General features: G+C 38.7%; 1 protein-coding gene across 1 annotated transcript; it reads left to right on the top strand.

The window, feature by feature from the left end:
* The first annotated feature begins 5,798 nt into the window (after window positions 1–5,798).
* Window positions 5,799–22,732, top strand: LOC125235645 (G-protein coupled receptor moody-like). The gene is made up of 3 exons (XM_048142246.1): window positions 5,799–6,121; window positions 19,264–19,502; window positions 20,672–22,732. Exons 1-3 carry the CDS (start codon window positions 5,909–5,911, stop codon window positions 21,510–21,512), a joined length of 1,293 nt encoding a protein of 430 aa, XP_047998203.1. The 5' UTR covers window positions 5,799–5,908; the 3' UTR covers window positions 21,513–22,732.
* Window positions 22,733–24,880: the final 2,148 nt, after the last annotated feature.

Below are 24,880 nucleotides of genomic sequence, written 5' to 3'. Positions count from 1 at the left end.
CAATACCCTATTCCCTATTCCCTATTATTAAGGTCTTTGTAATTTTATCATGGTCCGATACACGATTAATATTGATTAGGTAAGTGAAATGGCATATATAATGGCAGTATTACTATATTATTGCTGCAATTTATTTATACTTTTTTCAAATGTAATATTTTTCTTATAGTAGTGCAAACGAGTAAGATGCACTACTGGCCATGTCATAATCTATGATCATAATTACCTAAAGTCGACCGCACCTTCTTACATATTGCACAATGCATTCACGTCGGCGGCTATCAAAGTAAACACATTACAACCGATGACTCATACAAGTCATACATCACGACAGTCGTATTGTGTCGCCGCTGAAAAATAATAATAACGGATATGCTTGTCGATCTTATCATAATAATTGTATGGACAGTAGGTGATATTGACAGGGTCATGCAATCCTGTTTGAGTTTACGTAATTCAAGAGTTTCGACATGCACACTATAGAAAAAGTATTAACTTATACCACTTATACGTAACGACATCCTGAGCCAATATTTCATGATACTTTCACAGAATTAAATCACAGAAATTTTATGATACCGTCACAGACTTAAATTACGTTATCAATGTTAAAGTTATGGTAGCCACATTAGAGTTTTATCGTACAAAATAAAAGGTAAGGAAAAGCGCTTAAGTAGGTAGGTAATTATGCAAAATTTTAAACATAATATCAGTATATTGATTTAAACTAACACGATCTTCACTCATATTATTAAATTAAAATTAAAACGGGACTTAATCGCGTAAAACTTACGTTTTATATTTAACCCGACGTTTCGGACATGACATTACGTCCGTGGTCACGAGTAGACTCAGTCTACCCGTGACCGTCTAATAACATAATATCAGGTTAGGTTTATCTGAATTCGAGCTAACACCTCCGATTTCTTATATTTTGATGAACCTTAGATTACAAACATGTAATAATTATAGGCACTTAATATTACAAACGTAACTTAATCTTGTATACCTAAGTTTTTAACTAACCTCCGACGTTTCAAGGACGGCATATTCGGCGGTACCGGCTGCGCCAAGCCGCGAACTGTGTCGCGAAGGAACTCCCTCTCTCTCTCTCTCTCTCTCTCTCTCTACGGAATTGGCGTCAACACCCGAGTGCGATCTGCGGCTGTGAAAAATGAATGCTTGACGCTTCTGTGAGGTGATGGATGCTAGGCCGAGTGTAATGTGATGTATTGTTATACTGTATATCTAATTTCATACGTTGTTATGTTATGTGTTGTTTATGTTTCATGCCGTATTAGTTCACTGTAATGTCATGTTCATGTTAACAAAAAAAAATCCCCGTAATCTCGGAGCAGACTGGCTAAAAAGTTGACACGTAGGAACATTTTGTAAGTATTTATTAGCGAAAATAAATTAAAATATTATTATAGGTAAGCCCAGATTCATTTCATCATAATTAGTTTGTGGTCTGTATAGCCATAATATTGGAATAGTGAATAGTGGTTGGCTGAATACTGAATAAAATTGGGATTCAACCCTTCGGTCTCCGTAATTTAATAGTTACTGAACTTAATTACCAGACGGCTGCGGCTTTAGGCTAGCCAACAGCCTATTCGAACCTTACATTGATCATAAAATTATATAATTTAAACATCATGATGGTGGTGGTGGCCTAGCGGTAAGAGCGTGCGACTTTCAATCCGAAGGTTGGGTTCGCCTGGCTCGTACCAATGAGTTTTTCGAAACTTATGTGCGAAATGTCATTTGATATTTGCCAGTCGCTTTTCGGTGAAGGAAAACATCGTGAGGAAACCGGACTAATTCCAATAAGGCCTAATAGTTACCCTTTTTATTGAAAGGTCAGATGGCAGTCGCTTTCGTAAAACTAGTGCCTACGCCAAATCTTGGGATTAGTTGTCAAAGCGGACCCCAGGCTCCCATGAGCCGTGGCAAATGCCGGGATAACGCAAGGAGGATGATGAGCTGGAAGTCGCATTAAACCTTCAAAAAATCGGTGATCGGTCATATTTACCTAAATACCTACAGTGGAACCCGCTTATAAATTGACATTGGAGGGATATGACAAATACGTCATACTAAGCGGATGATGTCATACAACGCGTAATAATTCATTCTTCATTTGTTTTGTTTTGCTGTTATTTTTATATGTAAATGAATTAATAATATCATTTAAATATAATTCAGATGTAAATGTGTTTTCGAATTGACCTGAAACTAGAGCGTGGATCCTACTTTTGGTCGTTTCTGTCGGTTTTTAATGTAATTTGTACGAGAGCTCTTGACATTTTGACGGTTTGCTGGCAACGTACCGCAATCCGCAGCGCGTTTATGACAGTAAAATGTTTTATATTTGTTGACTTTACCTAAATTATAAATTTAGCTATAAAAATATCTATGATACGCTAAGAAACTGTGTACTTATCAAATAAATAAAATAAAAAAATAAAAATAAAATAAAATGATGAGATGAGATGATTGTAAGTAATAGTATACCGCATGATGTTGTTAACTTTTTTTTAAGTAGCATGTAAGGTGGGTAATTACGAAAGCCGCACCAAAATCATCATTATTTCCATCATATCAAGATTCCCCTTTCGGAATTACCACAGCATTTCTGTCATTCGGAATAAACCTAATACACCTTATAACTCTTATAAGTGAAATAAAACTGACGCTGAATATTGTTTTAAGGTCTTTAATCGTTAAAATTGATCAGGAGTTGTGTATTAATTAAAATATAAATTGCAAATTGTAAATTAATTAAATTAAGTACTTATGGTTTGTGAATTTGTACCGTATTTCTAAGTAGAAGAGCGGTGTCTCAAGTATCTTCATTATTGGGAAACAGCCTTTTATGGTTGTATTTGTGTAACATTCCGATTACGATCTCCCCTCTGGCACAGTATAACTGCCACAGTATGGCCACTCCCGCTGAAAGCGCCGCCCACCCCCTCCGTTACCTCACAGTTACCGCCTGTCAAAAACGCGAACAGTCAACCTGTCATATCTCATACAAGCATGGTACGCGTTCACCTACACGAGCTTAGAATGTTTGCTAGGAACGCGCCTCTTTCATATATTTGATCCCCAGTGTCCGAGATGTTCCTCTGGGCTACCACACGACTCTTATAGAAATTGACACAATATACGATCAACCAATTTGGATCATAGGCCACTCTAAAACCCTATCTTATTGACACCGTACATTATATGCCATAGAAGTCACTTTGACGTTGACTGTGAAAAGGTTCAACACTGATTTAAACTTTCACGATTATTACACATAATTATTTTTAAAGTCGGGACTTTGTTCTCGGAGAAGACCACGGGGACAACGCCGTCTCTGAAACGTTGGAGGTCAGTTTAATATGTAGTCATACGCGATTAAGTCCCGGGTTTTAAAAATAATTATGTGAAAAGGTTCTACAGTTCTCCGTCCGTACCGTTCTAGCATAAGCCATCCTTTACCCGCTTCAGAACGACATTGAATAATAGTTTGACTACACACAGCGAAAAGGGTCCGTGGTTGGTGAACCACAAATGAGAAGTGCCCGATCAGACAGGCATGAAATCGCCGATCAATATCAATGAGAATAGATGTGGAGGATTATTTTCGAAGACATTTGTAGTAACTGTGCGTTTATGGCATAATCTCGACACAGGATTTAAAATAATAGTTATTTGTTATACAAGGGGGCAAAGTTGTATTTTAACGCCGAGTGTGGAATTGAAAAACGAGCAAGTAAAAGGATTCTATAGTTGAACCACGAGCGAAGCGAGTGGTTCGAGAATAGAATCCTGAACTTGCGAGTTTTTTAACACACGAGAAGTAAAATACATTTGCACCCGAGTGTAACACAAAACTTTTCCCTTCACTATAGCGAGGAAACTACAACGCAAAAAATGCGTTTATCACTGCTTCCAGTAGTTCCACAGGTGGTAAATCATCTTTATTACTAGATTCACCTACTTTTATCAATTTTAAAGCAGTTAATTTGACTTTATTCAAGGTCAAATTACTTTACCCACTAGTGGATAAAATGCGTTTTTACCCGCTGGTATTAAAGGACAAAACACGTGTTTCCGAGCTAGTGAGGGGGAAAATAAATATTATAGGACATCCTTACACAAATTGACTGAGTCCCACTGTAAGCTCATGGTTTAAACTTTTACAAGCTTGAGTTTTGACAATGACCCATCCTTTAACTGTTATGTATTAAAACTGTTCAATGTAATTAGTGTCGTCATAATTAAGTTCGGTTTTAACACATTATACTTAAACAAAAACTAACGGGGCAAATCCCAAGCTGCCGGTGGCCAGGGTACTTAAAAGAATGCACCAGACACTTACGATAATATCGCTATCTCCGTCTCTCTTATTTACGCTTTTTTTTCGTATTTGCGCGACAAAGTCAAAAAGCGTTCCGATCGGCGTCTAGCGCCAACAATGAGGAGGCACACTCAAAGGTTATGACAGATGGCGCCACCCTATTAGTCCATACGTGAGAGCGAGAAGATGATATGTTTTTTCTCTCTCTCACATTTGAATGACTGTGACATGCTAGACACTTGCACAACAAGCGCCGCCTGGCGGGATAAAATGTAAGTGTTCCTCCTCATTCTCATTTCGACTAGCTAGGCCATCAAGGCTACACAAAGAGAAACCATCGGTCTACCCATCTCCAAGATCACCGCCTTCTAACAGTTCTAACACGACTACACATAAATAAAATATTATTATAATACGTAATTATGCCGTAGAAAATTATGCTTGGTAAATATAATTTTACAGTGGTTTGTTTTTTGTTTACTAAGTATTTATAACCTATTATGCCGGCTAAGCTCATTAAGCAAAACAAACAAGTCACTCTACTCGTGTAGTTAGGTAATGAATTGTTTACAAATAACTGCCATTAGCTGTTTACGTTCAGCTATTTTGACCTTTATTTTATTTTTTCTTTAGTATTTATTACTTTGGAACCAAAGATTTCAAAAGTAAAGACTACGCAATTTATATTTCGACTGAACATTGTTTGATGCGCCTTGGTAGAACGCTACAACGTGATTGGTTCATGAGTTTTCATCGCGCGACTGTTAGTGGCACAGACTGCACGCTTGGCTCGTATTTATGTACAGCCGGTGTTACTGGCACCTTTGCTACCGTTATTATTTATTAATTTATATAAACTTTATTGCAAAAAGGAACAACTTAATGTGTAAAAGGTGAACTTTGTGCCATGAGGCATTCTCTACCAGTCAACCTTTGGGCAAAGCAGAAGAGATTAGTAGATTTTAGTGTCCTTAAGGTCTTTTTCTTCCAAGATGAGCCAGGATAATTCGGTCTGGTGAGATAAATGTGTCTATTGAACGTAATATAGAACCTTTAGTCCTGTATTTATATACATTAAAAGTTTGGTGACCGTACCTAAAAGGGTTGCCATCATTCTAAAAAGTTACGTTTATCACTGCTTTAGAAGATATATTACTAGATTCTATTTTTATAAAATGCATTTATCCCACGCATCTATCCCTTTGGATCCCACGCATCTATCCCTTTGGTATGCCTCGTCCTTATATTTATGTAAGTCAACGGCTGCAACTGATTGTTTTAATTGTCAACAGATCGCGAGAACAATGCGAGCGCACTGATACGAGCGCTTCCTGACCAGCTGCGACCCGGATCGACAAAATGCCTTATCGCAGCGCACTCACTCCCCGGCCTCAGTTCTCGGACAGTTGCTATCATTCGCGGGCGAACGCTACTTAAACTCAAGCTAGCTCATTAAATGAGGACGTTGAAATCTGCCGCTAAGCTCAATAAATGAGGAAATGGAACGTGCATTCGTGGCGACATGACGTGTGATTAATGTGATTGTAAGTTAAAATGGGTGATTTGTCACCGAGTGCGTACGAGGACGAAAACTTGACTCAGTTCAAGCTGGATGATTATTCGGACGAAGCCCTGGCGAAGATGGAGTTGTTCAAGGATTACCCGGAGGCCTTGTTGAGGTTCGCGTCGGTGTGCTGTGTGCTTTTCATGCTTGTGGGGATTCCGGGGAACCTTATCACTATCATCGCGTTGGCAAGGTGTAAAAAGGTAAGCCGAACCTTTAAGTAATATCATTTTCATCACACCCGCACTTTAAATATGCTATTGCACTCAGGCGGAGCGTGAGTTATAGAAAAATCTTTCTCCCAAGGGAAAAATGAAATTTCTTGTACCGTGTTTACACCTGTTTAGACATTGTTTACATTGCGAGTATGATGAAAAACATTGTGTGTAACTCGGGGTGTATGAATATTACAAGCTCGAGTCTTTAAATGGCTCCGGCAAGCCGTCGCGATTTAACTTACTCTCGTTAACAATATTCAACTTTCCCCCCTTGTTGCACAATGTAGGTACTAACATGGTGCCCTTTTAAAGCAGAAAGTACAGTCACCGGCAATAACATTGTACATAAAGAAGACTTGAAATAATATTGTGTCAGATATTTTTGAGGCCCTTTTTGTGCGTTATTACTGCCGGTAAGTACCGGTCATCATAATCATCATATCAGCTCTTTATCGCTCTCTGTTGAGCATGGCCTCTCTTCTACAACTACCGGTACTACACGGTTACTTTGGACATGAGGACTAGGTTGTAGGTGTTTCAAAGTGGTGGTCAAAATATCTTAAGTTCAAAATTTAATCAAATTATGAAAAAATAAGTATGTGAATAAAATTTGGATTCGTTCCATATTATCATACCTACCTAAATGAAAATGTTACTGCTTAAATAATAGATACATTGTTATGAACAAAGTTGAACTTCACTTAAAGTACTTCTCTAGAGATTCTTAAAGTACAAGAACTAATAAAAGCTGCAATAAACCAACGGGTTTATTTTTACGTCCCCGTCAAAATGATTTAATGAATGTCAGATACTATCTCTATAAATATTTGTTTCAATGATAGTTCAAATGACTTTAACTTGCGAGCGGAACTGTCGCTAGTTAAAGAAAAGGTTATCGATCCTTCAATAAAGTCAGATACGAATAGGAAATGATCGTAAAATATGTAGTTAATACGATACAATTAATAGTGTTTGAAATATACCTAAAGTTTTAAAGTTTTACAAACAGGTATTTTCTGTTTAAAGTACGTAATTAAGTAAGAATCTCAAAGTAGCTACATAATAGGGCATATTTTTATTTTATTGTCCTTTTCACTTTTTTTTTATTTCTGGAAATGTTTTTTTTTTTTTTATGGGATAGGAGGCAAACGAGCAGACAGGTCGCCTGATGGTAAGCGATCACCGCCGCCCATGGACACCCGAAACATCAGAGGTGTTGGAGGTGCGTTGCCGGCCTTTAAGATGTCCGGAAATACCGCAGGCGACAATTCATTCCACAGTTTAGCTGCTGTTTGCACATTTTCTACTCAGAATCGTGAGCTCTTTCGATTCTACTGCGAGACAAAAAATGTCCCGAAATTTCCATACATTTTTTTGTCTTCCTCTGAGTTACGATCAAACAAGTTGTATGAGAAAGTGTAACTTAGACTTTTTTTCTCTTGCGGAATCGAAAGCGCTCATGATTCTGAGTAGAAGAAGTACAAAAATTCTCTCATTTGGAAGAAAAAATAAAACAGACAAAAAAATAAGAATATTCCCAATATATAGTCAGTGGGTCTTTATGTCACCTTCGCTACGCAAATGACAGCTAAAAAAGAATAAGAAGGTATCTTAAATAATTAATGCCATAATGTCTTAATCTAAGTTCTATCCTAATGTTTACATAACTTCATTTTCAATATCCACTAAGTCAGCAATTCCCGAAAACTTTGTACATGGATCACGTCGCCGATTTTGATAAAAATTGGTAGGCTGATAGAGTCCATGATGCTGAGCAAGATCCACTAGGTTTCCCAAAATCTCCTAGGTAGTTTGTCTGAAACCTTCCATTTTTGTTACCAGATTTCTATACGTTGTCGGTAACAAAAAAGGAAAGTTTAATACAAACTACCTAGGTCATTTTGGGAAACCTAGTGGATCTTGCTCAGCATCATGGACTCTTTCAGCCTACGAGTACCAATTTAAATCAAAGTCGGAGACGTAATCCAAATGTACAAACTTTTCGGGAATTGCTCAAGTACATTTCTTAGAACGTTATGAACTAATGTTCAAGTTCATTCTATGTATATAGTCAATGTTTGCTATTCAAATAAATAATCCCCAGATTTGGCCATAACTGTCATCGCCGCGACACAGCTAAGATAAAAACAACATATAAAATACATAATGTCTGTTTATCGCATCGTAGATGGTCATTGTTCTTTGTGGCATTGAGGCAAGAATAACAAAAACGATTTTATCGTGGAACAAGGCCAGTTTCGTATATCTTGCTCTCTTACAATAATAGCCCTAAAGGTTTTTTTTACCTATAGGTAGTTTTTACCTACAGGTATTTTTTACATATAAGTAGTGGACAAAAAAGCGTTATCTGTTATATCAAGATAAAAATCGTTCAATGAAGTTACCAATCAATATGTTATTCATTTAAGACTTGCAATAAATATTTATAGAATTACAAACCTTTAAAAAAATCTTAAAAAATGAGCATCAAGCGATACTGCAACAACGAATGTATAGTTTAAGATCTTATTTGTCTACTTGCAATATTTTTTTTTCGTTACACTCGACTCGCCTATCCACCCGGACCCGGTATATCACTTTTTGTCAAATTCGAAAAAAAATCGTCAAAAAATGTCACTGAATGTTATCTTTCGAAGTAATTTAATATTTAAGTATTCTCATTTGGTCACACTGAATTATGTTTCCTTTAACCGTGTAAAAAGACAGAAAACAATGGTCCATGTTTTCCTTCCTTGTTAACTTGCTAAGTCTACTTTACCTTATAAAATTGTAGCCATGTGCTATATTTAGGCATTTAACACTTTTAATGCCCGTGGTACAGTCAACAACACAGCTGTGTATACAGACAAAGAAGATGTTTTTAGACTAGTATTTTTTATACAATTTAGATTGATATAATTCGTAGTTTGTGTAGTTTTAAAACTACAGAGTGGGGCCTGTAACCAAGGTGAAGAATTGAACTGTAGGCTCCTTATACTGATCAACATTTGTTCGACGACTTTTAAAAATAACTTGTATTTTGATTTTTATTACCCTTGAAAGTTTTTTCTAAGAGGTAATGTATTGCGAATTTTGTTAAGTCTAAAGTGTGACAGACAACGTCAATGACAACAATAATGGCGTACATTGAAGCTAATATTTATTTTGTATGAAAAATTAAAAATTTAAAGACTTCATAATTTTTAAAAGTCACTGAACTAATGTTGATCAGTATAAGGAGAATAGCCTACAGTTCAATTCTTCACCTTGGTTACAGGCCCCACTCTGTATATTGTTTATTGCACCAATAAATTGCTCTGATATTTAGAATAAGATGAAAATTGTACATTGTTGACCATTTAAAAGTATTGTAAGCCTATTTGAATAAAGAATATTTTGATTGATTGATTGATTGATTGAAAGTGCCAAAAACATTGTGTACTCGCCTTAATGAAATAAAGATCTGTATACGTATTTTTGGCACTTCGTCTGTACAACTCAGCTCTGCTGTTGACTGTACCTACGTCACAATCGCTTACGATTCGTAAGCATATCGTAGCTATCAGGCCCCGTAGCCAAATGGCATTTCTGCGACGCGAAACGAAAACGAAACGACGTGAAAGGTAGTCTGGAATGGCATTTCTGCGAGGCGAAATTAAAACGAAACACCGCGAAAGGTAGTCTGGCTCTGTCGCGCCAATACGCAAGAGCAATAGAGATAGATAGAGATAGACTACGAGCGTTTCGTTTCGTGAGCGTTTGTGCCATTCGGCTACGTACCCTGCTCTGTATTTCGCTTCACCATAGAGCCAGTTTCATGTTCAAATCCCCACGTAGTCAACGATGCACGATGTATAGTCAACCAATTGGAACCCTAGGCCACTGTAGAACTATGTCATAGTGACGTTATTAATCAGATTGTAAGAAATCTCTTACTGCTTGTCAATTTCACATGGTTATAGAGTGACCTAGGGTTCCAATTGGTTGACTGTACAGTCTGACCAAAAAGAGTAGAAATTAAAAACCGGCCAAGAGCGTGTCGGGCCACGCTCAGTGTAGGGTTCCGTAGTTTTCCGTATTTTTCTCAAAAACTACTGAACCTATCAAGTTCAAAACAATTTTCCTGGAAAGTATTCATAAAGTTCTACTTTTGTGATTTTTTTCATATTTTTTAAACATATGGTTGAAATGAAATGAAATGAAATGAAATGAAATATTTATTTTCCAAGTAGGCATATTACAATGCGCTTATGAACGTCAAATAAAACTACGCCGGCTCTAACCCTACGCCTCAGCCTCGAGAAGATTTCAGTCCCCCCTCAGTTGGAGGAGGGTATCCACTATGGGACCGGCAAGAAACTCGGCGGGCCACTTCTTTTCAAAACATTACATCTTATATTTAACATGCATTAAAAAAAACAAGATACAATTTAATAAGCAAAAGTATTCATAAAAAAAAATATTAACACAAGAAATTATACAAAGTACAAAGCTATTATGATTATTAATAAGAGATGTTAGAGATGTATAGAGTCTCTAAGTGTCAAAGTACATCTAAAAAAATTATACATGAAGAAAAAAACCGAATAACTAAAATAACTTTAGAGTTGTAAAAGACTCTTGTTGTCTTAAGCAAAGGAAAAAAAAATATATGTATACTTAATCTACTTTTTCCTTGGAGATGTATATGGTCTCCAAGAGTCAGAAAGAAAAATAAACAAACAAGGACCGAACAGAGTGCCTCAACATAATCTCATTCAAAATTAATGTTACATAGAATAGCATAGCCCCTATTAGCTGAAACAGACCGGTCTTCACAAACAGCACCCGTTCACGAATATGGCGCGCATCTCAGCCATCGCCTCCCTCAACCTTCATTCGGGAAGGTGGCGACCCGATCAACGACGTCACCGTAAGCAAAGACTTTTTAGCGAGCATGACATGTTCAAGCTGTCCGGGCTGTATTAAATATTCCAATAATAAGTGAATACGGTATACCTAGATGTAAGACACAACATTCCGTGCTTGTATGTTACATAGTTTAAATTGACTTAATTGAAAACAAGATCTTGGGAGATGTAAAAGGTCCCCACAGTCAATTATAATTAATGGGATATAATAAAAAATAAAAATTTGGAGGTGTAAAGGTTCTCCAAGTGTCAAAAGAACTAGAAATAGAAAAAAAATGCGTATGAAATACAAATTTCACGTCAAGAGACTGTTAAGCTAGCAATCTCCAACTAATTCTACAGAATACATAACTAGTATGTACTCAACAAGTCAATATATATATATACCAAATTATAATTATACAATAATAAGGATCAATAATTTAAACAGCCAGTAGCAACAGCGCCTTAAGCATGACACAATGTCTCCCCGGGACACTGCTAGCAAAACTATGACAGATTTGGAGCCTGGATAGTCGGCCATGGTGTAGTATCTCCCAGGTAATCATCAATTTTGTAGTACCCCTTTTTGAGAAATGCACTTTTTATGTACTTCTTGAATGAAGTAAAGGGCAGATCCCATGCCTCTAAGGGTACCTTATTATAAAATGTTACACAGTTTCCCAGGAACGATTTCTTCACTTTCTGTAGACGAAACTTGGAAACCGCTAGCTTATGTTTGTTCCGTGTATTATAACTATGAATATCTGACAGTTTCTTAAAGGACTCTATATTCTTATGAGTATACATTATCACATCTAGTATGTATTGTGAAGCTACTGTAAGGATGTCTATCTCCTTAAAGCGTTCCTTCAGTGAGTCACGTGACGCCATGTTGTAGATAGATCGTATTGCCCGTTTCTGGAGAACGAAGATGGTTTGAATATCTGCTGCTTTTCCCCAGGCCAATATGCCGTAAGACATAACACTATGAAAGTAACTGAAATAAACTAGGCGAGCTGTCTCCACATCAGTTAATTGCCTAATTCTCCTTACGGCATACGCGGCAGAGCTCAACCTTTTTGCTAGGGCAGATATATGAGGACCCCATTGCAGATTGCAATCTAAAGTAAGACCAAGAAAGAGCGTATTCTCGACAAGGTCCAGGTTTTCGCCATTCAGCGTGATGGTAGTATCTGTCTTCCTTACATTGGGTAAAGAGAATTTAACACATTTCGTCTTCTTGGCATTAAGGAGCAAGTTATTTGCTGTAAACCATTCTAGTACCTCCTTCAAAGTTTCATTCACATGGCTATAGTCACTCAGTTGCCTATCAACTTTGAAAATTAGTGAAGTATCATCAGCAAATAAGACTATCTCACATTTGTTCTTTACAAGACATGGCAAATCATTTATATACACAAGGAAAAGAAAAGGTCCCAGAATAGAACCCTGTGGTACTCCAAGCTTTACAGTTGTACCGTTAGATTCAGTACCATTTACAACCACTTTCTGGGTTCTTTCGTTTAAGTAAGATTCAACAAGCTGTAAAGCTTTAGAGGATAGACCGTAGTGCTTCAGCTTGTGTAGTAGTGTGTCGTGCTCCACACAATCGAAAGCTTTGGAGAGATCGCAGAAAATACCGATAGCATCTAACGAGAGTTCCCAGGCATCGTATATGTGCTTGATTAGCACAGAGGCAGCATCTGTCGTCGAACGACCTCGTGTAAAACCAAATTGCTGATGCTGAAGTAATCCATTCGTGTTAAAATGTCGAAGCAACTGGTTCAATATAATTTTCTCAAACACTTTGCTGAGAACGGGAAGTATGGAAATTGGTCTAAAATTTCCAAGGTCATCCTTGCTGCCTGATTTAAACAGAGGAATAACCTTACTATACTTCATCAGATTGGGAAACACACATTCCCTAACACAAGCGTTAAACACATCGGCTAGATAAGGTGCCACGACGTCAATAATTGAATACACGACTTTCACAGATATCCCCCAAATGTCCTCACTGTTTTTAACTTTTAAGGACTTGAAAGTTTTAATAATCTCTTCGGGGTCAGTAAATTGGAAATATAATTCCATGCTGCATTTCTTAACATTGTAATTGTCCAAGTAGAGACCTGCCTTAACTACAGAGGAGTTTAAATTCCGTGTAGTATCAGTGGCTATGTTGGTGAAAAAGTGTTGAAAGGCGCCAGCAACATCGTCGTCTGCAGACAATACTTGGTCTTGAACTTTTAGTGTGTAATGGCCATCACGGGGTTTCGTCTTCCCGGTTTCAGCGTTTATCATATTCCAGGTAGCTTTTATTTTATTGTCTGCCGACCTGACCTTCTTGCTTAAGAATGCAGACTTAGCCGCGGCGCAAACTTTCTTAAACACTTTTGAATACCTCCTTACATATTCAGTAAAATTTTCATCATGGTTAAAATTCCTCATTTCATACAGGTCATACAATCTCTTCCTGCTTCTGTGGATACCGACGGTGGCCCAGTCACTAAACTTTGACTTCAATTGGCCTTGCTGTACAGTCTTCGTCTTAAAAATATTCTTGTGGACGTCGTGGATGACACTCGACAGTTCCCCGTATAATGTATCGGGATCTTGCTTGCTTATACCTGTCAAAGTAGGTACCTGCGATATAATAGATTCTCTAAACTTATCCATTCGGCTAGCAGTGATAGGCCTATACGTAATCGCTTGCTGTTGTTTTACAATGTTGACTTGGAAATAAGCTTTCTGACCACAGTGATCAGAGCTGAAACAACTAAAGACATCTTTCTTTTCAACTTCACAATTACAGAATATATTATCCAAACAAGTCGCCGTACTGGCTGTAATTCTTGTGGGCTCGTGGAAAAGCGGAAACAAGTCAAAAGACTGAAAAAGATTTAAGAATCTAACTGTGTGTCCATGCGTGGGATCTAGTATATTAACATTAAAGTCCCCACAAATTATTATCTTCTTACTGCTAACAAACACTCGTCTCAACGCATCTTCCATCACAGACTCAAAAACGCTAAAATCCGCCGAAGGTGGTCTGTAGACGCACATTATAATGTGATCCTCCAATTCTATACATGATATTTCTATAGTTCGCTCAGTAGAAAGTTTAACTATGTCATTTCTTTCTTTACATTTAAATTTATTTTTTACTATAATCAATGATCCCCCGTGAATGGCGGACTTTCTACTGAACGAGCTAATTATGTCATAATTACAGATATTAAATACTAATAATTCATATTCTTTGAGCCAGTGCTCCGTAACGCACATGACATCAATATCTTGTGATTCTAAGAAAAGAACCACCTCTAACTCTTTGCTGGAGAAGCCCTGTAGGTTTTGGTGAACTAACCTAAGCTCACGGGGCCTCTCCGCTGTCTCAGCCGTCAGTTTAAATGCTGTGGGCGGCCCGCGGGGGAGGCTGCGCACGCGCCGGCGCTCGCCGCGCGGCCGGCACCGTTGCCACTGGCCGAAATGTCAAAAAACCCCGGTGTCAAAAAATTTTGCTGTCGTCACTTTACAATTCCGTGGTACATTCAAATAATTATCTCTTAGTCTAAAACGGTAATTATTTCTTTTATACATAATGTTCAGATCAATAAAATGGTAAGCGCTTTCGTAACAAGTCGCATTGTACAACATGGAATTTAACTCCGACACTCTAACGTTGTGCTCATGGGAAACAGAGTCGGAATACGGAAAAGAGCATAAAATAATTTTATAAATTCCATGTCGCTCAATGTCGGACAGCGTGCGTATGAGGGATCCCACGTGAGATCTCTTCACACCCACACTATCGCCGAGGTGTATAATCAGAGTGGTGCCACTGTCAAACTTGTCCCTCGCCAGGCGGCGCACGACCGATTCGACGGAGGCACCACGCAAACACACATTTGTTACACTTTGCCGGAGACATTCACCCAGCAGCACGCCGAGGCCGGCCCCGATTGCGTCAGAATAGATGACCGTCGACCGCGGAGGGTCCCGGCTCCGCGCGCGCGGAGCGCCGGGCGCCGGGGCGGGCGCCGCGCTCGACGCGCGCGCCGGCGACGGGGCCGGCGGCCGAGGCTCAGGCTCGACGGTCAGCCGCTCCAGAGCCAGCCGCAGGAGGCTCGACGGTGTCGGGGCCGGCGACCGCGGCTCAGGCTCGACGGTCAGCCGCTCGAGAGCCAGCCGCAGGAGGCTCGGCGGCGACGGAGCCGGCGCGGCGACGGCGGGGCTCGGCGGGACAGGGCGGCGGGCGGCGGGCTCGGGCTCGCGGCGCGGGAGGGCGCGGGCGCGGGCGCGGGCGCGGCGCGAACAAGGCACGCAGCGCGGGCGACCCCGGCGCCGCCAGCGCGGCACGGAGCGCCGGCGAGTGCGGCGCGGCGGGGCGCCGCCGAGCAGGCGCGGGCGAGTCCATGCACACCGGGTACCCGCTCGATGGATCTAGAACATTATTCATAAAAGATATGTACTCGTGTAATGCTTTACTTGTCAATTCATATCTATTATTCAGGTCTTTCAGTTTTGATTCTAATTTGTACAATTCATCGGAGCGACTGTTCAACTCCTGTGCTGTCAGGTCGAGTCGGTGTTGACAATTTAGAAGTTCATCGCTTAAGGCGACACTGTTACATCTGGACTGTATTGTCTTAAACATAGAATTTTGTCGTTTAACTAAAAGCTTTGATTTCTTTATAAATTTGCTTAACTTTAAGTATTTTTTAATTTTATTTGACCCCTTCAATGTCACTCTGGGATCACTGCCGCCCTCTAAGTGCACAGACTCCTTTAAATCTACATGGTCCTTCATTGGGGAGCACGGTGCACTGTCATGAACCACATCTAAATCGAAGCTATTAAATTCAGCAAATATACTTAAATTGTTTTCAGCCGGAGCGGAGTTCCCGGAGCAATACTTGCAATACCGTTTTGAATCCGACTCCTGCAGTTGCTGCTCGAGGTCCCGGATGCGTTGTAATGCCTGCTCATGTATCTCTTGGCAATGCTGGAACCTTTCTACGACTGCCTGGAGTTCATCTCGTTGTCCTTGCAGGTCTTCATACTCGACATCTTGATTGGCTAGCTGATTTTTGAGGCTTGTGTTTGTTCTTACAACACGCTCAATCTCCTGCTCACTCTCCTCCTGTTCCTGAAGGAGCTTTTTGTTGAACTCATTAGCTAATTTAAGTTCTTCCTGTAGTTGCTTCATTCTAGCCATTATCACATCCCGACGTGTTGTCATCTTAGTAGTCTGTAAATATCTTCCAAAAAAAACACCACTAAATACGGTGTAATTTTAAATCTTGAACGTTACTCCGTTGACAGTTGTCGTACTTTTGTCGTCAATATTTGGCTTCACAGGCTGCATGAAAACTTATGATAACACTTTCACACTTTAATTAGGATGTGGTACATCCATTTATCACTGTAATTCCTAATATTTTACATTTTTAATAATTAAAACACATTATTGAAATATGCAGCTTTAACTTGACGTTTGACCTGGTCGGTGTTGCCCGACCAAAAAAAAAAAAGTTCAAAAGTTAGAGGGGGGGGGACGCACTTTTTTTTCCTTTAGGAGCGATTATTTCCGAAACTATTAATATTATCAAAAAACGATATTAGTAAACCCTTATTCATTTTTTAATACCTATCCAACGATATATCACACGTTGGGGTTGGAATGAAAAAAAATATCAGCCCCCACTTTACATGTAGGGGGGGTGCCCTAACGAAACATTTTTTTCCACTTTTTATTTTTGCACTTTGTTGGCGTGATTGATATACATATTGGTACCAAATTTCAGCTTTCTAGTGCTAACGGTTACTGAGATTATCCGCGGACGGACGGACGGACGGACGGACGGACGGACGGACGGACGGACGGACGGACGGACGGACGGACGGACGGACGGACGGACGGACGGACAGACAGACATGGCGAAACTATAAGGGTTCCTAGTTGACTACGGAACCCTAAAAAGCGGCAACATCGTACTGTCGTCCCGTTTTCTCACACATATTGATTTGAAAGGGATCACACTACAATGTTGCCACTTTTTAATTTTTGGTCAGACAATAATAGCGGCTTCATTCATAATACCAAACTACATACATACATACATACATACAATTACGCCTGTATCCCATAAAGGGGTAGGCAGAACACATGAAACTGCTAAAGCTTCAGTGCTACTCTTGGCAAATAAGGGGTTGAAAGAAAACGAAACTGTGACATTGCAGTGACAGGTTGCCAGCCTCTCGCCTACGCCACAATTTAACCCATATCCCATAGTCGCCTTCTACGACACCCACGGGAAGAAAGGGGGTGGTGAATACCAAACTAATAGCAAATATTATTTTTATCAAGTTTCAAGTTTCTTTATTTGGCCAAGTAACAAAACACGTTACATCTAGCAAGTCAATTACAGGTCATTGCTAAAACTAATCATGCAATGTCTTAAAATAGCTTATATAAAACAAAGATATAATTAAAAGTTTTGAATGATTCACGGTTATTTTCATTAGACTTATAGATCGCGCGCTGTCTATACAACTTTAACATCCACCCGCCTTCGTCAGTTTTCCGTGATCATGATGCATGCAACTGCGTCGAAATATCGGGAGCTCGACAAAAATCAAAAAGGTAATCACGGTCTATATCCCGGTCAATATAAGTCTAAAGATATAATTCATATAAGATGTACATTATTTTTCATTTTCTCAGTAAATTCATTGATTGAATAGAACGGATTACATTGAAAGAAACGTTTCAGTTTATTTTTAAATTCCGTACATGTTAAATTTATTACGTTTACAGGCAGTAAATTATAAAGAGTAACTTTTAAGGAGATACCTTGTTTAAATGTTTTGACTAACTTTGTTGCAGGAACGCATAGCTTATACTTATTTCGTGTGTTATATGTATGAATGTCCTTTCGCGTTTTAAAATCATTCTTACTTTTGTGGATTTCTAATAGGCAGTTAAATATGTACAATGAAATTACTGTCATGATTCGACTTTTTATAAAGGATTCTCTAACGGAAGTGCCTTTGCGTAGATTGTATACAATTCTCACTGATTGTTTTTGAGATATAAGAATTCTTTTTTATTCCAACTGCGTTGCCCCAAGTAGTTACAGCATAATTCAGATGAGCGTGAACTAGAGCATAGTAAGCCGATATAAGTGTTTTACGATTGATTAAGGGTCTTAGTTTTAATAGTGCATAATTTCCTGAAGCTATTTTGTTACAAATTTTGTCAATGTGAAATGAGTGACTTAACTTATTGTCAATATGATATCCTAAAAATATTGTGTTAGTTAAGTTTACTAATCCTATCTCACTAATATTTATACTATCAATTATATTTTTATTATGGTATGTCAATAATGTAGTTTTGTTAGAGTTTAAAATGATTCCGTTAGCATTGAACCATTCTCCAAGCGTTTTCATGATATTTTTGATATTCTGCTCCAGTTTGTCTAGGTTAGTCTCTTTTAAGCCCACATGTGTGTCATCTGCAAATAGGGTAACCATAGCGTAATTGGGCATGCATTCCGGTAAATCATTAACATATATTAAAAATAAAATTGGGCCCAAGATAGATCCTTGTGGTGCATACACCAACATTTACGACTATTTCTTTTGAAGATGTGCCATTGATATTTACTTTTTGACTTCTGTTATTTAGGTAGCTTTTTATCAAATTAAGTTCTTGGTGTTTAAATCCATAGTAATCCAATTTGATTAATAGAACATCATGGCTTATTATCTTTTTATCACTTGAATTCAGCTACTATGCTATAAGCTATAAGCCGCCATCTATACTTGTAGTTAAATATAATATCGATGATTAAAAACAATAATACTTTGTAATTGATAAAGTAATAAATTCTGTAATTTTGTATAGGTATTAGGTGTCAAATTAGAAACATGATGCCATGTCGACTCACCATTTCTACGAAATAGTAAACATACCTACTATTATCTATTACGTAAATGACTATGTTGTACCTAACGGTTATTAACATACTCTGTTTTCAACCACATTTGACAGACACATCATCGTCACACAGCAGGCATCTATGGAACTTCCCATACAATAAAATTTAACGAACGCTTTAACGGTGACAGGTGGTTTGATGTAACCGGCCCATAGACACATAAATTAGGTCCCATAAACGGCCCATGAACACTAATTATCAAAATAATTAACTTTATTTCTTCTTCCAGGTCCGGAACGCAACAGCAGTGTTCATAATGAACCTCTCCTGCTCCGACCTGCTTTTCTGCTGCTTCAACTTGCCCCTCGCCGCCTCGACGTTTTGGCAGCGTTCCTGGGCGCACGGGCGGACGCTGTGCCGCATGTTCCCGTTGGCGAGATACGCGCTGGTCGCGGTGTCTCTCTTCACTGTGCTGGCTATCACTATCAACAGATATGTCATGATATCGCATCCCAGGCTCTATCCTAAGTAATCTTTCTGCTGCGTACCTAATATACATACGGTGCATTGGGGTGATTTCAAAAGTCACATAAAAATCACCATTATTTCCATCATTATCAAGAGTCCCCTTTCGAAATTACCCGAGCATTTCTGTACTTCGAAATTACTCCAATACCACCTACATACCTATTGTTTGATTATGAGCTCGTCTGTATAGACATTAAACTTTCGTGAGACATATTCATCTATTTAAATACACCAAAGACATATGTAACTCCGTATAGACGGATTGAGACGGATAAAGTCTAAGAAGAAAATGTAATACCTCAAAGCCATAGAGAAAAAGGTACGGTGGCCTAGACGGCGTTACACCTTTGGGGAACGTTCGGCTAGATGGCGCTAATATTAATATTTGACATTTTAACACATATCAAGCTAACAATATGGGCCAAAATGTCAAAACTGAGGTTCAAAAGTTTTAAGCCCGTGTCGAGAGATGGCAGTCTATGCACTGTGATTATACATTTTACTTTGACAGTAACTATTATAATACTCGATCCTCTTTGAATATACTGATGTACTCACGTTACTATATCGCGATTGGTGCCATGTTTCGAGTCATATTGGAGACCCATCATCAGGCATCCAAGACTTGCTACCGCGAGCACTCATCACGATATTTTAACGTTATTAGATCCGTATATTTAAATACATATCCGTATGGTGACGGGATAAGTATGTCACATCCATTTGTTGCTGCCGTCGTTGGTGTCGTAGAAATCGACTGATAAATACGGGTATGGTGTGGGCACTCTCTCTGCAATTTTGTTTTCCTTTAACCCCTTCCCCTTACTTATTTCTAAGAGTGGCACTGAAAATTTAGCTTCATGTGCTCTGGCAGCTCTGGCTACCCTTTTTGAAAATACAAGCTTGAGTTTATGTACTTATAAGAGCACTTTAAAAAGTTTATGCAATGCTTTGTTTTTGAGTCGGAATATTTCCTATACAAATACGAAAAATATTTTTGCAAACGGCGCGTCGTAAAGTATGTAAACAGATGCTTGCAGCACTCGGAGGCTCTCCTGGAAATCTAGGCGAATGTTTGTATTTGAATAAATAAATGTTTTATTCTAAATATTGGGAGATGTACACAATATCCAGTTTTATTATAACACAACCATATTTTTTGTCTCCAGGTTGTACAGAAGACAGTATTTGGCAGTGATGGTGGCCAGTACTTGGGCGTTCGCGTTCGGAGCGCTCATAGCCACGTGGTTCGAAAAATGGGGTCGCTTCGGCCTCGATCTCAGAATCGGCTCCTGTTCCATACTTCCCGATGACAACAAAAGATCTCCAAAAGAGTTCCTCTTCGTGGGCGCGTTCATGCTTCCCTGCCTCGCTATAGTTATTTGTTACGCGAGGATATTCTGTATCGTTCGGGAAGCAGCAAAGAAATCGAGGGCACCCGTGAGGAGCAGGACTCGGCCTGGGCGGGAAGACTCGGCCATGGGCTCGGCCTCCACTGCGGTAGAACGGTCGCCGGGCCCTGAGAATGGAACTAACCACGCGGCTCCCCCGCGGAGAACTCTCCTAGCTCCACCAGTCTTACACTGCCCACCGACCCCCGGCCCTGAGCGATCCTCATCCTCAGGCGTAGACACCTTAGACGGGCACGACGAAGAATGTGCACTAGACGGCAAGCGGACGCCGAGCGGCAGCGAAACGACTAAAAGACTGCGCCAGGCAGCCGCAGCTTTAAAACGAGCGCCAGGCCCCGTACGCGCACCGCGTCTTACTCCAAAAGACAGGAAACTATTAAAAATGATTATGGCAATAATGCTCTCCTTCTGGGTCTGCTATCTCCCGATAACTCTGACAAAGATATTTCGCGAGTTCACTTCGTATCCGCTGGCGAACATCGCCGGGTACATTCTTATCTATCTGACGACGTGCATCAACCCTATTATTTATGTGGTCATGTCGAGTGAGTACCGGCAGGCCTACAAGAACTTGCTGATGTGTCGCCGGAGGGCGTGACGGTCACCCGGGGACGGCGTCGCCGAGAAGCAGCCGCCGTGACTAGTCGTTGACGGGGGATCACACTGCATCTCCCTGAAACAAATGAACTATAGTATTTCCCAAAGAACTTCACTCTAAATACTCCTGTGAGTCTAAGTAGCGAGTTAAGTTACAAGTGAGTGTGAAGTGGATTTTTTTACAAAAATCGTTTTATTCGCGAGCCGTCCGTGATTGTGCTAGTGGAGATGGGATGAAGATGAGATAGAAATGAGACTTTTATTGGTAGGTAAGTAAGTTATTGATGACATAATGATTGATATTCAAAGTATACATAAGTATAAAGTATCTAAACTGTAAGTAAATGTGCAATCTTTTTGTAATGTTTAATTTATTACATGACATTATTACGTATAGGCAAGGTGCGAATAAGTCGCAATTATTTCGTGTTTAACGTATATGTATTTTGATTGTGTTAAAAGTTAGCTTTTAACTATTCAACGTAATGTTATAGACGCTTAGCAATAAAAGAGCAAGGATACAATAATGTTAAAAAGCAATAAAATATTGTAATATTGGAGGAGGAATTGAAAGGCTAAGCAGTCTATATTTATTTATAAAATGAAATTGTACAGTGTACGGTAAACTCAGTACAACAAGTTATAAGTCTCGAATATAACGTATTTGCAGTAACAAAGTTTGGCTAAGGAAACTTCTACAATGTAGAGTTTATCGCTTATTGGAGTTTTGTAATAAGGAGTTTACATTGCATTACATTTTACAAAAGAACGGTACATTTCAGTTTTATTTTAAGCTTTTGAGACCTACAATTTAATCGAAACTACCACAAGTGTGTTGCTGAGAAGTACCTAATGATATTAAGTATTACCGTTTCTTTTAAAAATGGAAACTTCTGGCAAATGTTTATAATATGTATAACACCGCGTTTTATACACATTTTTAAGTCACTCACGGTTCGAACGAGATAAAATAATAACATTTGGTCGTGACCACGGCCCGGCCAGTGCAACCTGTGGCTGTATCATGGTCGTGTATTTGTCACTTGTCATATCATGCATCACTTTCGCATGGTGACAAAAGATATGTCTATATCCGACCGTCTTAACCCAGTGGCCGTATCAAGGTCGCGTTTTAGTCACTTGTCACACATTGGTGACAAATGATATATAGCCGCCAATCTTAGTCGGGCTGCTGGCCGAAACGTAGGGAAAACTGTAAAATTATTTTTTCTACTCCCGTACTGTTATTCGTGAGTTACAAGGTCGTGCATAGAACTTTAAAACCCTACATAAAAGATGTCAGGACAAGTCTATCTAGTCTATACCCTGAAAACATTTAGTAGCAGTAGCACGATATAGCTGTTACAGTTCAGTAAATACATTGCTACCAACTTAACAAACCAATTCGCAGAGTCGAGACTCCTTCGTTTTCTGCTGCGTTCATTGGCGACGCGTCGAATCGCATTCAAATGTATGAGAACTCGATTCAACTCGGCTCGATTCGTCTTAGTGGCCAGGCTTCAAAGAACCATACCATAGACAGTTTTATTTTCATGTTTGCACTCAAACTGCATATTCAAAAGGGTAGGCGGTCCACTAGATAACTAAGATGACTGAAAGTAGGTATTTGTTGAATTTATAATTTTCTTTCAAAATAAGTGCTTGGTCGTAGAAAAAGTATTGTATGCAACGGTGTTTAACTGAGTCAAAAAATGCTCGTGGCGTCTTTATTAACAATTTTCGGCTTCGCCTCAAATTGTTACCCACGCCACTCACCTTTTTTGACCTCTTTTAACCACCAGTTGCATAAAATACTATTATCGCACTTATCGCGGTCGACTTGTAAGTGACTTTAAAAATGTATAATATTGATGATACAAATAAAATTATACCAATTGTAGCACTAATGATAACAGTTACGTACAAATTGTACAATATCAATGTGTGATATTATTGTATTTAGGCGGGATGTCAAAGACATTGTAATTCGAGGCGATGGTTAATTGAATCGAAGACGGTGCTGTTTAAAAAAAATAAAAGTAGTTTTTGTAGAGTTCATTGAAATTTGGCCTAAATTTGTTGAATTGATGTTAAAAATATCATAAAATCAGGCTTACCTAGGTACTTACTTTTGAACTTTGTGTACTTTTGACCATTTAATTGTACCTAAGCTGTTTTTTTGTATTGCACGTTGAGTGAGAATAGTGGACATTAAAAGAAATCCTGATCTTGCATTTATATATAAACTAAATTGAACTCAAACCATTCCAAATATAGATTAAGTATTTAACTTTAAAACTTAAGGTGCATACACACCGCAGTCAACTTTTGTTGAGCAACACCTGATTAGGTAACTTGGTGTTGTTCAACAAACGTGAAATGTGGGTGCACCTTTACATACGGCTAGGCAACTTCCTAAGGTAACTGAGATTGTAACCAAAATTTGAATTGAGCATGTTATTATAAGTGTTAAGAAGTTAAAGTGACATTTATACGATACATATAAAGTTGTAAACTTGTATTTTACCTCCTAAGACGTTTTCCAAAGACCACATTTTTCAAATGGTATAATTATTTAAGTTAATTTGTCAGGTACACCTATTTAATTTGTCAGGTACACCTATTTAATTTGTCAGGTACACCTATTTAATTTTGTATTATTTTGAAATGTTTTATAAATGATACCAAGCCATAACAAGTGACATTTTATAGATAAGAGTAGATATCAAAGATAACATATATTGTCTACAAAACCTGATCTTAAACAAGTTTAAAATATCCCAACGGTTTTAGCACTTATTTGTTTATTTATTTTTATCTACAATGAATAATTTGACTTTGATTTATACTGACTTGTTTGCAAACAACATTTTTGAAGCGTAAATACTGTTATCTCTGAAGGCTATGTTTGTTGTAACTTCATGCGCCTAAATTACGGTAGCATTATCATGATGTGTTTTGACAGTCATAAGCCCTGTGGCTTAACGCAAATTGTACAAGTACTTAAAGTCTGTGTTGTGGAATGTTTGTTTTAGAGCCCAAACTAACCGAAATAAATTGGGATTGGATGAATTTATTACAAATTTCGTTAAAGCTAACCGAAATAAATTGGGATTGGATGAATTTATTACAAATTTCGATACAACTAATTCGAAAGCTGATCACTTGAGAAAATGTTGACGTATTAAATGTAAGGCCGATCAGAGCCCACTGCCGGTGAATTATGCTTCCAATTTTATCACTTATCTATGTGGATAAAGTATCCGTCACGCTTTGGCAAGTATGTCAGTGTGAGAGTGACAGATGTCTTATCGACGTGGATAAGTGATAAAATTGGAAGCATAATACGCCTACTGGCCTAATGTAAAT

The sequence above is a fragment of the Leguminivora glycinivorella genome, chromosome 17 (genome assembly GCF_023078275.1).
Source record: "Leguminivora glycinivorella isolate SPB_JAAS2020 chromosome 17, LegGlyc_1.1, whole genome shotgun sequence".
Classification (NCBI taxonomy): Eukaryota; Metazoa; Arthropoda; class Insecta; order Lepidoptera; family Tortricidae; genus Leguminivora; species Leguminivora glycinivorella.
Note: the sequence above shows the minus strand (reverse complement) of the source record. Positions and strands in the feature narration are given on the sequence as shown.

Excerpts from the sequence above, each read along its gene's own strand:
- LOC125235645 (XM_048142246.1), top strand. The coding sequence starts at position 5,909 with ATGGGTGATTTGTCACCGAGTGCGTACGAGGACGAAAACTTGACTCAG. Across the intron at positions 6,122-19,263 it reads CGTTGGCAAGGTGTAAAAAG|GTCCGGAACGCAACAGCAGT; the intron begins GTAAGCCGAACC and ends TTCTTCTTCCAG. Across the intron at positions 19,503-20,671 it reads CATCCCAGGCTCTATCCTAA|GTTGTACAGAAGACAGTATT; the intron begins GTAATCTTTCTG and ends TTTTGTCTCCAG.